Below are 14120 nucleotides of genomic sequence, written 5' to 3' on the forward strand. Positions count from 1 at the left end.
AATCCGGCCCGTGACTTCATTTTATGTAGCCCCACAAGAGCTTGCAAAGAATAATACGTTTATTATACGGTTACATGCCGATTTACAGAAGCACGTTGCCCATAAACTACATGTCCCACAATGCATCTCAAATTTGACTTTTTTCTCAGAATTTGACTTTTTTTCTTCTAAATATATATTTTTTTTTAGAATCGTTTTTGTAAATGTTACTTTTTTTTCTCCAAATGTTACTTTTTTTACCAAATGTTACTTCTTTTAAAATAAATGTCAGTTCTTTTATTCAAAATTTCACTTTTTTTCCAGAATTTGGCTTTTCTTTTTAAATCATTTTGTGACATTCTCACTGAAGAGACTTGCAATTATTTCCCCTAGACTTCTGCTTTCAGACGTAGTTAATTATGAAGTTATTACCCTATCCGATAATAATCCAATGCAGAGGAAAATAATGTAATATACTACATTATTTTATATGTATGATATATTTATATATTTATTTTTATATAGTCTTAAAGTTACAACCGGCCCTTTGAGTGCAGCCATAATGCTGATGTGGCCCGCGATGAAATTGAGTTTGACACCCCTGATCTAGCTACATACTTTAAAAGAAAAGTGCATTATATATTTCTATGTCTATTTTGAGATGTTTATATTTTAGAATTGTTTATTTCTACTCTTTTAATTTGGGAGTATGTGCAATGCCTTGTTTTGATGTATGCTGCTGCAACAAAAAACACTGGGATTAATAAAGTACATCTTATTTTTAGAGTAGCCGACCTATTATCAAATGTGTCACATATTCTAAATAGCACCCGTTTTGGAGATGTTCTCTTGTACTTTTAAAAATGAGAAGGGACAAAATTGGCCATTCTCGTACCTGACTCCTGTGATTAATGCTATGTGAGCAGATAGCAGAAGGGCTGTTGATTAACTATTTGTTGTGAATAGTCGATTAGGTGTTAAATAAACAGCCTTACGCTCTAACTCCTCTCACAAAGCGTAATGACTCTGATTAGCTGTATCATGCCAGACACAGCAGCTGCATGGATTTCCCCCTCCGGTCATTTCTAATGTTTGCACGCTCAATAGAATCCGTTATATATCTCTGTCAGAGGAAAGATCTGGGGATGATTCAGCAGAGTGGAGAGAGAGAGAGTCTGTCTGAGTCAGCGCTGCCACCAAGTGGTCACCATCAACACCTACACACCGTCTGAGCTTCAGGGAATGTTAAAGTGTGTGTTGTATCATGCAGTGGAAGAATGTAATAAAGTGCATTTACTCAGGAATTGTACTTAATTGAATATTTGAGGCACCGGTACTGTTTGTGTGTCCTTTTAGATAAGATTTGATAAGATCACAAATTGAGAAAAAAATGTGTTAAGCAGAATGTAAATAAAGAAATGGATAAGAGTAAACAAAAATGAACATAGTGTGTGTATGATTTAGAAAACACTATAAGAGAATAATCTACTCCAAAAAAGAGCTTTAAATAAAATATAAATATGATATATACATTAAAAAGTGTGGACTACTCCACTACAAAGGGAAATATTATACTTATTACTCCACTACATTCATCTTAAAAATTAAGATGTTTTTCTAGGTATACTTACCTTTACTGAAGTAACATTTTAAAGCAGGACTTACACTTTTGCTTAGTGAAGGATCTGCATAATTATTCCACCTTTTTTTGTATTTACTTGCACATCTCAAAACATTCTCTTGCACTATTTTATTAGTTTTATTGGTTTTATGTCCTATATATATTCAGGTTATGTTTTCCATTGCCATATCTACACTGTAGCTACTATGCACATGACAATATAGCCTCTTGAATGACCTTTGTAGTTTTGTAATTATCAACTGCACTGATAAATACATGTGCAATAACTTACTTACTGACTTGTTTACATTTTGACCGTGTTGTTCTTGTATTTGTATGGTAATGTTGTATTGTTTTGTAAGCATACTGTTCAATGTATCATAGGTCCAATTTATAGTCACTTTATATATTAAATATTAAACGTTTTTAGCTTGTATTGTCAAAATGATGCTTATACTGTCTGTTATGTGTGATTGCACCATCGGGAGTGCTTGGAATTTCGCTGTACTCTGTGTAGTGACAATAAAGGAATCTATCTATCTATCTTTCACATCATGCTACAGAGATCACAGATATGGCGTCCTCACCTCTGTCGTTTCCGCTGGCATACTGAAGAGGTTTGCTCTTGTCGATGCTGTTGAAGCTCTGGCTGCGACGGTTGAGGTTGGAGGACCCCGAACTCCTGGAGGCCCCGCTGCCTGCAGCAGGAACTCTGGAGGGGCCCGGTAACCTGAAACAGAGGGGTTGGTGTGAGGATACATCAATTTAAGGACTATAAAAAGTCTACATGACTAAATGTATTGGCAAGAAACAATTATTTGTTCTTCTGTGTGTTGTCTGCATCCACCTGAGATTTAACTTGACCTGCCTTTAGAGCAGCTTTGCTTGTGGAGAAAGGCATTTTTTGTTGTAATTGTTCCTTTTCTGCAAACAATAATTATATAATTGATCACTCTACAGTTGGTCCAAGTCCAAGGCAATGTCCTTAAATATCTTGTTTGTCAAGAACCTAAAAATATTCACTATTTCTTCATGAGAAATCACTTTACGAATAATCCGTTATCAAAACAGTGAGTCCTTAGTATTCTGTCAATTGACGAATTGGTTTGTCATCTTAATGGGCAAATCAACAAAAAAAATCTGCTTTAAAAAGGGCTCCATTTGGCACAGTTCTTAATTGGTTTAAATCCTACTTTTAGGGCAGGAAAAACGTAGGAAAAACGTAGGAAAGGTAGCATCACGTCAAAGTTGACAAACTCATGCGGAGTTCCTCAAGGCTCCATCCTGGGGCCTCTTCTCTTTAACATCTACATGCTTCCACTTGCTCAGATAATGGAAAACAACAAGATAAATTACCATAGCTATGCAGACGATGAATTTACATAACCACTTCTCCAACTACTCATTGAGTAACACATGAATGATTGGATGTGTCAGAACTATATTCAATTAAACAAAGATAAAAACTGAGGTAATCATTTTTGGACCTAAGGAGTAACGAATAAGATATTGACTCGGACCTGAATTTCACATTACTATCACCTTAAGAATATGTAAGATTACAACATTTCTGTCTCAACAGCAGCTCAGTATGTGTCAGTGATGTAAGATGAAGCCTGAGAGCTTGAAGACAGTGTGTGTTCCCCTGTGTGTTGAGAAAGAACGAAGGAAGTGAACTATGAAGCTATGTAAGAGAATATAGATCGGAAAGTTTGATTCATAGCAGCTTGATTTATATACCTGAAGCCATTACTGGTGTAAAAGTAAAACATAGAAGTAGGAGAACATATAACAGCTCTTTATTCCTCCTACATGTTTACTCGTTTGTCTACCAAAGGCTGTTTTTATTCTCTCTACTCTCTTTCACACTTTTTTTCTCGACAGAGTCAAAGCCGTGAAGTGTCAAATATTGATTTGCCACGCTGCAGCTGGAGGATTTTCACGACCCTCATGAGAACACTGAAAGAATTATCTCATCAAAATCCTGTTGCTATCGTACAATAACTTTACATTGCAATTTTGATGCCCTTTTGCCAGATGCTTTCACCCATCTGTTTGTAAGTAAGTCAGATTTGGCATCTGCCGCAAGGATCATAATAAGATTTACCACAACAATTTATATCCAACCCTTAATCTTTACTATTATGGTTTGATGTGATTTGTATGAACTGATTCCAGAGATTACATTTGATGCATTATTGTTTTATTATTCCTTCATCCAAATCTTGTTATTTTTGCTTGTTTGCATCCTGTTACTCGACTGCATTAAAGCCAAATTAAAGACAAACCTTGCAGCTGACAGAAAGAAGGGAACAAGGTGGCAGTACAAGTAGAAAAACAGGCATTGAATGAAACCCTGAATGCATCAGAAAAGGCCGTGGGTGATTCCATTCATAGCCTGGTCTTTGTCAATATTAAGAGGGCAAAAAAAACCTTGAATAAAGTATAACATATTTCTGTCTCCCTGCCTGAAAGCTGTCCTGATGTCCTTAAACACAGATGATCGTTTTGTCATGCTGAAAATGTCGCTTGAATGCAGATGGAGGCCAGATGTCGAAGGGGAATTTCTTTTAAAGTGGTCGAAGCTAAAGTAGCTTCCATCATATCTTCCATTGTGTCTTTAATACCTCAACATAGTACAACGAAATAAACAGAAATTGACATGTAGCTTTGATTGAAAAGTTATTCCTTTGTCAAATCGAATTATCTCTGATGAACTTTAACTGTGTTTGATTCACTTTCTGATTTTTCTCCTTCACTATCAAACGCACCACAAGTACAAATCATGTCAACTTTATTTTTGTCTCACGGACTCTTTAAAGGGGCCCTATTTTGCTCATTTCCAGCTTCATATCAGTATGTAGTGTCTCTACTTTAAAGAGTCTTCTCCTGCTGATGTTCAGGTGTATATCAGTATGTAGTGTCTCTACTTTAAAGAGTCCTCTCCTGCTGATGTTCAGGTGTATATCAGTATGTATTGTCTCTACTTTAAAGAGTCCTCTCCTGCTGATGTTCAGGTGTATATCAGTATGTAGTGTATCTGCTTTAAAGAGTCCTCTCCTGCTGATGTTCAGGTGTATATCAGTATGTAGTGTCTCTACTTTAAAGAGTTCTCTCCTGCTGATGTTCAGGTGTATATCAGTATGTAGTGTCTCTACTTTAAAGAGTCCTCTCCTCCTGATGTTCAGGTGTATATCAGTATGTAGTGTCTCTACTTTAAAGAGTCCTCTCCTCCTGATGTTCAGGTGTATATCAGTATGTAGTGTCTCTACTTTAAAGAGTCCTCTCCTGCTGATGTTCAGGTGTATATCAATATGTAGTGTCTCTACTTTAAAGAGTTCTCTCCTGCTGATGTTCAGGTGTATATCAGTATGTAGTGTCTCTACTTTAAAGAGTTCTCTCCTCCTGATGTTCAGGTGTATATCAGTATGTAGTGTCTCTACTTTAAAGAGTCCTCTCCTGCTGATGTTCAGGTGTATATCAGTATGTAGTGTCTCTACTTTAAAGAGTTCTCTCCTGCTGATGTTCAGGTGTATATCAGTATGTAGTGTCTCTACTTTAAAGAGTTCTCTCCTCCTGATGTTCAGGTGTATATCAGTATGTAGTGTCTCTACTTTAAAGAGTCCTCTCCTGCTGATGTTCAGGTGTATATTAGTATGTAGTGTCTCTCCTGGGACATGTCTCCATGCTTTAATGTTCAAAAAGGTCTTTATTTTTCTCATACTGTCTGTGCTGCAGCACCTCTTTTCACCCTCTGTCTGAAACCAGAGCCCAGTCTGCTCTGATTGGTTAGCTGGCCGGCTCTGTTGTGATTGTGTGAACCGCTTAGAGATGTCCCGCCCCTTAGCCTATCACGTACAATGTGTTGGAGCTCTAGCCAATAGCATACAATGGAAATATGTAAGTAAAGATACAATCAATCACCAAGGGGAAGAGTGAGCGACCGAACAATAAATGATAAAAAACGAAGATGACATGAAAGAGAGAGTTGACTGAGAAGCTAATGGATGCAGAAAGGGAGCGACTGCAGCCAGACGAGAGAAAATGAGAGGTAAACAGTGAGGAGAAGTGAGGCTGAGATTGAGGCAATTCAAATGGAAATCAAAGGGAGTTCCTTTTATCATACAATTCTTTCATCTTCCAAAATACATGTTTGATAATGCATCAGCAAAATGGAGCTTGAAAGGGAAATGTGATGTAAGTTCTGCTGTTGGTTTTAAGACAGAGAAAGAGTATCAGACACAGTGAGGATGAAGAGGAGAGGAAGAGGACAAACTGATTATTTCTTCTGCCAAATGTTTTGCCACCAAGGTCTTCAGTATGCAGGTTGTGAGGTTCACAAATTCTCCTCAAATCCACCTTTTTTAAAAGATACCACAGGCTACAAAGTGACCGTGAAACTGTCAAACATCACCCCAAAAAAGACAATTAACTTAACCTTTGTGTTTTCAACTATTTAACTTTTCTTTTTGGCATTTGTGATGCTGTGGGTTCCACTGGGGAGGGTGTGGCTGTGCTGTGTCCTGCCTTGATTGCAGTAACTCAGGGCACCTGGGTCTGGTGCCCTGCAGCTATTTAAACCCGAGGGCACCGAGCCTTCGCAGCAGCTGGCCCGAGGCTCTGGAACACTCTGCCCCTCCATGTGAGGTCGGCCCAGACCCTAGGGGTTTTTAAATCTACTCTTAAGACACACTTCTTCTCCCTGGCCTTCTAGTCAGAGCGGAGCACGACTCCTGACTTTTCCCTGTGTTTTTTATATATCTGTTGTAATTTATTGTCTTTTATTGTGATTGTAGTAATGTGTTTTTAGTACATGTACAGTACTTTGGCTTGACCAAAAATCGCTTTTAAATGTGCTTTATAAATAAAACTTGATTTGATTTGATTTGATTTAAAGCCTCTCTGCTCCTCTCTGGCTGCATCTCACTTTGGTTAAATGGCGACTAGTCCCTCCCACCAGGGAAGCATGGAGAGACGCAAGGAAACCACGAGAAGCAGGGAAATGAGTTTTAAGAGCAATGGGACGTCGTTTCCTCCGGAGCGTCACGTGAAGCGACGTCCGTTTGTGATGACGCCGCACAGCTGATCGTCTGACAGCAGCCAGATCAGTGCATCCGCTGCATCGTCCAATCAGTGAGCGATAAACAGTAAGGGGGCGGGGCGAGTCTCTGAGGATTTCACCGGAGGATGGTCTGGTAGTTCTTCGATTATCGCTCCTCCGTTATCACTCCTCGATCCTCGGTCCTCCGGCAAAATAAGGCCACTGGGACGCTACTCAAGATGGCGCAGACAAATCAACTTCCGGTGATACCGAGCCCGAGGAGCGAGGAAATGAAAAATAACCGAAGTGAGACGCACCCCCGGTCTCCCCTGCTCTCCCCTACAGGCACCCGGTTCTGTTGAGTATGCTATTTGTTACTTCAGTTGCTTCACTTTGTGCACCTCAACACCCTCACACATACGCGTCCATGCAACCTTCACCTTGCACATTTTACACTACTGATACCACTGACGTCCACACCTCATACTTTACTCACTTTGCACTTAATATATTTGGCTAATTTGAATTACTTGCTTTAATAAACATATTTTATTAACCGTTGATATGGTGTGTCTCTTCTTTGTTGTGGCCTCTTGAGCCAGGTCATAAATGGGGCGAAGCCTGCGAGCTAGTTCAGGCAGTCAACTCAAGTACCAATGATACATTAACACGTGACGCACCTCGTCCCTCTTACAACCAAGCAAACACATTCTCCTAAACATGCCGCTCTATTGAAGCTGCCAGGTCTTCCTGCCTCTGCCTCGCTATGCTGCTGCTGCCACTGCTGTGTTCACTTGCTATTGCTACGTTCATGTTCCTGCTGCTGTGTTTCATGTTAATGCTACTCACCTGCCCCACCACCACCCCAGCTTCCACCCCAGCTTCCACCCCAGCTCCACCCCAGCTTCCACCCCACCACCACCCCAGCTTCCACCCCAGCTTCCACCCCAGCTTCCACCCAGCTTCCACCCCAGCTCCACCCCAGCTTCCACCCCAGCTTCCACCCCAGCTTCCACCCCAGCTTCCACCCCACCACCACCCCAGCTCCACCCCAGCTTCCACCCCAGCTTCCACCCCACCACCAGCCCAGCTCCACCCCAGCTTCCACCCCAGCTTCCACCCCACCACCAGCCCAGCTCCACCCCACCACCACCCCAGCTTCCACCCCAGCTTCCACCCCAGCTTCCACCCCAGCTCCACCCCCAGCTTCCACCCAGCTTCCACCCCAGCTCCACCCCAGCATCCACCCCACCACCACCCCAGCTCCACCCAGCTTCCACCCCAGCTTCCACCCCAGCTTCCACCCCACCACCAGCCCAGCTCCACCCCAGCTTCCCACCCCAGCTTCCACCCCACCACCAGCCCAGCTCCACCCCACCACCACCCAGCTTCCACCCCAGCTTCCACCCCAGCTTCCACCCCAGCTCCACCCCAGCTTCCACCCCAGCTTCCACCCCCACCACCAGCCCCAGCTCCACCCCACCACCACCCCAGCTTCCACCCCAGCTTCCACTCCAGCTTCCACCCCAGCTCCACCCCAGCTTCCACCCCAGCTTCCACCCCAGCTTCCACCCCAGCTTCCACCCCAGCTCACCCACCACCACCCCAGCTTCCTACCCCAGCTTCCACCCCAGCTTCCACCCCAGCTTCCACCCCAGCTTCCACCCCAGCTTCCACCCCAGCTTCCACCCCAGCTTCCACCCCAGCTTCCACCCCAGCTTCCACCCCACCACCACCCAGCTTCCACCCCAGCTTCCACCCCACCACCACCCCAGCTTCCACCCCAGCTTCCACCCCAGCTTCCACCCCAGCTTCCACCCCAGCTTCCACCCCAGCTCCACCCCAGCTTCCACCCCAGCTCCACCCCAGCTTCCCCCCAGCTCCACCCCAGCTTCCACCCCAGCTTCCACCCCAGCTTCCACCCCAGCTTCCACCCCAGCTTCCACCCCAGATTCCACCTGTAGGCTCGGGGGATAGTTATCTAACTCAATTAAGAAACACGCGAGTTGTCTGACTGAACACATTTAATGGTCAAAACAAACTAGTTGACTCTACAGAAAGCTCGTTGACCCTGACCTTTTAACAAAAACATGATAACATTACGCAAAATCACATTAAGGACAGTTACATGAAGGATAAGGTTCATGCACAAAGAACGTTTTAGAATCAGATAAAAACACCAAATAAAGGAGGTATATATGAGGGATTCATTTGTGATATTTACCTCGTATTTTTCTTCTGTGGTGACCCTAACCCACTGTGGCCCGGAGGACTTGCATACCGCGCTGTGAGACTGAAGAGAGAAGAAGAAGAAGAAGAAGAGAGACGGACAGTTAGAGAAGGACTGAGACCTTCTTTAATTCATGCTTTAATATAATAACCAGCGATGAAAAGAGGCATTCAGACACAAACAGAGAGGGATAGATAGAGAGAGGAACCACACATGCTGTACTGTACTCTGCGTGTTTATTTTTATCACATGACGGCTCACATGTTGATTACCACATGCTTATTTATGACCAGCTGAAAGGAGTAATGGATTACATGATCATGTTACAACAAATAGGAACTGTATTCTCTTACAGTGACGTAAAAAGACGCTATAAGGTAGATACAAAATAAAAAGGGGGATTTCTAGCAGGATTACGATGTTATAATACATTTTAAAATACAGATTGATACATTACATTTTGACATACTGCCTCAAACTTTCCTTTTAGTTTCATTTTGTTCTTCTTCATTTTTTTCGTTTAGTTGAATCTTCATCAAAACATCGTGTTTTAATGTTTTTTATACGTTTTGTGTGAGAATCTTAATTTATAAAGTAACTACGGCTGTAACAAAGATATAGAAATTAAGTGGAGTAGAAGTATAACGTGGCACTAAAAGAAAATTCTCAACTGAAGTACTTCAAATGTGTACTTTAGCATACAGTACTTAGTAGTACATGTGAGTAAAAAAGAGAAAATCATGCATGAAGACGTAACGTGAAATCAAACCAGATGTTTTGTAAGTTAAAGGTCCCATGTCATGCTTTTCCGGTTATTACCCGTCCCCTTGTGTGTTATGAAGGTTTTTCTGCATGTAAACGGTCTGCAGAGTCACAAACCCTCAAAGTACACCCTGTAGAGAGTAAAACTCTAACACAGAGAAGACCTGTCTATGCTGCCCCAGAACGCCTCGATGGAGATTTCTCTTTTTCCATTGTTTGCTTTCTGGGTTCTGTGACGTGTGAACACCCAAATCAACAACAAATGACCGGATTGGCCCAAATGGACCAATCCGTGGAGCACCTCACACACCAGGATCCCTTGGCTAACTAACAGGGAGTCCCCATTGACTTGCATAGAGCTCCCTGAACGCTGGTAATAGACGAGTTGGGATGGCGGAGAAATGCTCTCCGCAGACCCATTCTCACAGCGTTATAAACCTTTTTCTTACTCAATATCAAGCCTCACTTATTGTTTTTACTTCGGCTGTGAGTGTTTGTGTGTGCTCAGGATGAGTTTCGCTGTGATGAGTGATCTTTGAATAGAGGCTCTGTTCACTCAGTTCACGACAACAAGTGAGCGTCCCTCACATGTCCTGAGTCATTCAGTCCGCTCAGAACACTTACACACAGCAGCTCTGCCACCTGGACGCTTTACTCTCCATTGTTTACAGGCATGATGATTAAAGGCATCTCTTTTTATGAAGTAGCTTAACTACCTCCTGTCGAGCATGAATGTCGCGGCTGATTCCCGTCTCTTTGGATGACTAACAGTGAGTGGGTGTTTCTTCGCCCTCTGAGGTTTTCATTACCACGAGATTGATTATTAAAGTATTTTGAATTGTTTTAAAGGTCTCCTATTTGACTCTTTTCAACAATATAGCTTCTCTTGGATAACTGGACTTAAACTCACACTGAACATTTTACATTTATGTTCAATTTAATATGTAATATTCCTTTCCTTACACACTTAATGTATATATAATATCCTGCTTTACAGTATATTTTGTCACTTTAAATATGCATATTTTCAACTTTTTTACTGCTATTTTAATTCTATTTGAATATTTATTTTCTCTAATGTACAATGCCATGTCTTTTTATGCTGCTGCAACGCAAACCATTGCCACATTAGGATCAATAAAGTACTTCTTATCGTATCTTATATCACAGCTCTCAGATACAAAACATGTCTCTGAAGGTTTTGGCTGAAACACATAATTTTATATTTATTATTGTGTAAAGAAGAAACTAAATGTGTCAACAAAAGGATGTTTTCTTTACTCAATCAGGTGTCCATCTCCTTCATTTAGCGCTTATCATTTGGACTTTTGTTACTGGTCTATTTAAGAACACCACAAACAATGAGTGAGTTCATAGAAATTGAATTGGGAGCAATTTAATTATTTTTTTACATTTTCTTTTGTGTAAAAACACAACAGTTCCAGCTTTTCAAATGTGAAGATTTCCTGCTTTTCATTTTAAATATTTATTTATTTGTATTTAATACAGCAAGCACTTCTTCTCCTAATATTTAAAGTACATTTTCCACTTAAGTACCATTCCACATGCAGTACTTTTACTTATAATGGAGTACTTTTACAGTGCAGTATTAGTTATTCTATTTAAAGGTCACCTATCATGCTATTTTTAGGCAATAGCATAGGTCTCAGATATATACAAATATATAAAAAACATGTCTATGAAGTGTTTTGCTCAAAATACCAAACAGATCACCCATTGTAGCCATGCCTCATATCCCTCTATTTCACTTCCTGTTTCAAAAGTGCTGAGGAGGGGTCTGAGCTCATGCGGGACCCGGCAGCTACCATCTAAACTAAATACTGCCGTGATGAAACGCCATATCATGGATTATCAAGGATTATTTCTGAAACAGTATGGAGCTCAAAGGCTTTCTCTCTTGCCGGTTATACCACAAGGTGAGTTCCTTTTTATTTCCTGCTTCTTCACACACATGCTCTCCAGTACAGGTTAGCTCTGAGTGTTAGCGATGCTAATGTAAACACCGACCATATTACGTCCAAAACAGTCGGGCATTGTTTCTGATAGCAACGTTTCTGATAGGGCCGTGGGTCCACATTTCCGATATTACGTCATATCGGACGCAAATCTGGATCAGCTCCGTTGTAGCCCCGTTTTTAGAGATTTGGGTACGGAGGAAAAGAGAGAGGGTTTTATTTTCTGACGCTGCGTGAGTTCCCTGACACACCGGGGACACATGTTGATGTATAAAAGACATCAAAAAGTGCATTTTGCATGATACGTAGGTCCCCTTTAAGTAAAGGATCATAACACTTCTTCCACCTCTGCTCTAATGTAGAAGTAGAACAGAAGGACTGGTGAAGAAGTTTCCGGGTGATTCTCTGTCAATATCTTAAATAAATGTCATCAGTCTGTGGAATAAATCAGCCGTCTGAGAGCGACAATGTGATATTTTAAGCTTTGTTCAGAGAACGGGAATGGGAGGTTGATCTATGAATGACAATGAACTTTTCAAGGTGTTGAGCAGAATTGTAATCAGCTCCTAATTCTCTAAAAGCCTTTCTCTGAGTGCCAACATATTCACATCTCAAGTCTGCATCTCACATAATTCACCGGACTTCTTTCTGCGGATTGATACGGCTGCACACAGTCCCTTGATCCTCCTTAGCGACGGTCTGTTCTCCTTAGCAACGGTATATTAGTGAGAATGAACAACCTTTGGAATGTCCAAATTGACCAATCAGAATCCATTATTCAACTAAGCCGTGCAATAATGATCATTAAAACGCCAGTTAATGATGTCTGGCAACAAAATATGTCCCTATTTGTTGCTCTATTAAATACTTTAAATAGCATTTATCCCAAAGATAGGGCACGCTTACACAGAGATTAATGCAGCCACTTTAAAATGCATTTTTGAACTTTTTAATAGAAAAAAGGGTTGAGTTTAAATGAATTAAAAAGGAGAGCTTTTGTCGTTTTGCCTTCTATCTTTTTGTGTGTGTTTTTATTCAGGTTGTGTGGTGCAGGACTGTTTGAAAGAAGAACCATATCTTTAACAGCAACAAAGGTCCCAGACATATGAGAGAATGTTTTACAACCAATACGAGTGACTTTTTTCTTATTTTATTTCAATTTACTTGCACTAATATTACTTTTTTTAATGTCTTAAGTATATTAAATGTGGAAGGAACCTAGGGCTAAGCTGTAGGTATCGTGCAGATGACACCAAACCCTTTCAATGTTTGACTTGGAGAGTAACAAAATGAAAAAACAAGGAGCTCTGGTGCATTTTCCCACCACAAGACCCCTCCTGACGCTGTTATATTTATAAAATGCAGTGAAACATGAAGCAGACGGTCCCCAGGCTGCAGCGGTTACCCAACCCACAGCATTTCAGATCTTTCCAGAGTGGAAAAAGAGACACCAGGATCTCACACTGCTGGTGGAAAGCAGAAGTGTGTGTGTGTGTGTGTGTGTGTGTGTGTGTGTGTGTGTGTGTGTGTGTGTGTGTGTGGGACATCTGTCACTTTTGATCCAATACAACACACATCAACAGGGTTTAATAGTCACTGTGGTGCACGTGTAAGCAATATACAAGCCCTTAGCTGTTCTATAAAGTGTGAGGACTATCAGTTTCAGCTCGATACGGTTTCAGATCCAGAATAGAGTCGGCTCGACGTGATGAAAGCAGGAAACGAGATGTCAGCTGACCTTCATGTCCAAAGTGAGGTCTGTCTAATGTGGTCCAATCAGCACCTTTCAGACAGCTACTTTTAGCATTGTTAGCTCGGACGCAAACTCACACATGTTAATTTAAAAATACTGTAGAGTGACAAGCAGTTTTTGCATGACTAAATACTGCTTGTCACTGTACAGGATTTTACATTAATTATGTGACCGTCTGTTTACTGCACTGTTAGGGTACAGTTTTATTATTATGCTGCTGTGTTATATGTGTTATTGTATTTTTGTAACTCTGGCACAACAACTCTGGTTCAACAAAGTGTTATCTTATCTTGTCTTATGTCTCAAGTATCTGTTCGAGCCTCAGTCTATTCAGTATGTGCATCAATGCTTGTTACATGTTGCACTTCTACAGTAAAAGAAGATGAGATGGGAATTGTTTTTGATGCGTTTGTGATGCATTCTTGCCCGCTTAAGTGCACAAAGAGGAATTTTCTTGCACCTAGCCTATCGTACAAATATATATCAACAAGTCCACGAAGACTAATTATTTCCTTTGACTGTATTTCTGAACCACACTGTGTCTGGGTTACAGATGAACCCCCACATTTTATTTACTTATACTCAAGCTGGACGCATATTACTTCACACCGTCTGACATTACTCTATATCAGATTCTTCCAAATATCGATGTTTTTACGGCTGCATCATTCAAACTGTCTTGTGGCTCATTATATAAATGTTTCACCCAAAGTCAGGTGGAAATATTGTATCTTATTCTTCTTTTGGAAACACTGTGA

The 14120-nt window shown here is 41.1% G+C and overlaps 1 protein-coding gene across 3 annotated transcripts in view; it reads right to left on the minus strand.

The window, feature by feature from the left end:
* Window positions 1-14120, minus strand: part of nav3 (neuron navigator 3) — a 208340-nt gene that overhangs the window by 101150 nt on the left and 93070 nt on the right. For 2 of the 3 annotated variants that reach the window (XM_034131355.1, XM_034131354.1), the window contains exons 6-7: window positions 8866-8934; window positions 2188-2330 (exon numbers count right to left, since the gene is read on the minus strand). In XM_034131355.1, coding sequence (XP_033987246.1) covers window positions 2188-2330; window positions 8866-8934 — 212 coding nt within the window. The remainder of the gene's footprint in view (window positions 1-2187; window positions 2331-8865; window positions 8935-14120) is intronic. The other variant, XM_034131356.1, reaches the window with a different exon arrangement.

This window comes from Trematomus bernacchii, unplaced genomic scaffold, assembly GCF_902827165.1.
Source record: "Trematomus bernacchii unplaced genomic scaffold, fTreBer1.1, whole genome shotgun sequence".
NCBI classification, from domain to species: Eukaryota; Metazoa; Chordata; class Actinopteri; order Perciformes; family Nototheniidae; genus Trematomus; species Trematomus bernacchii.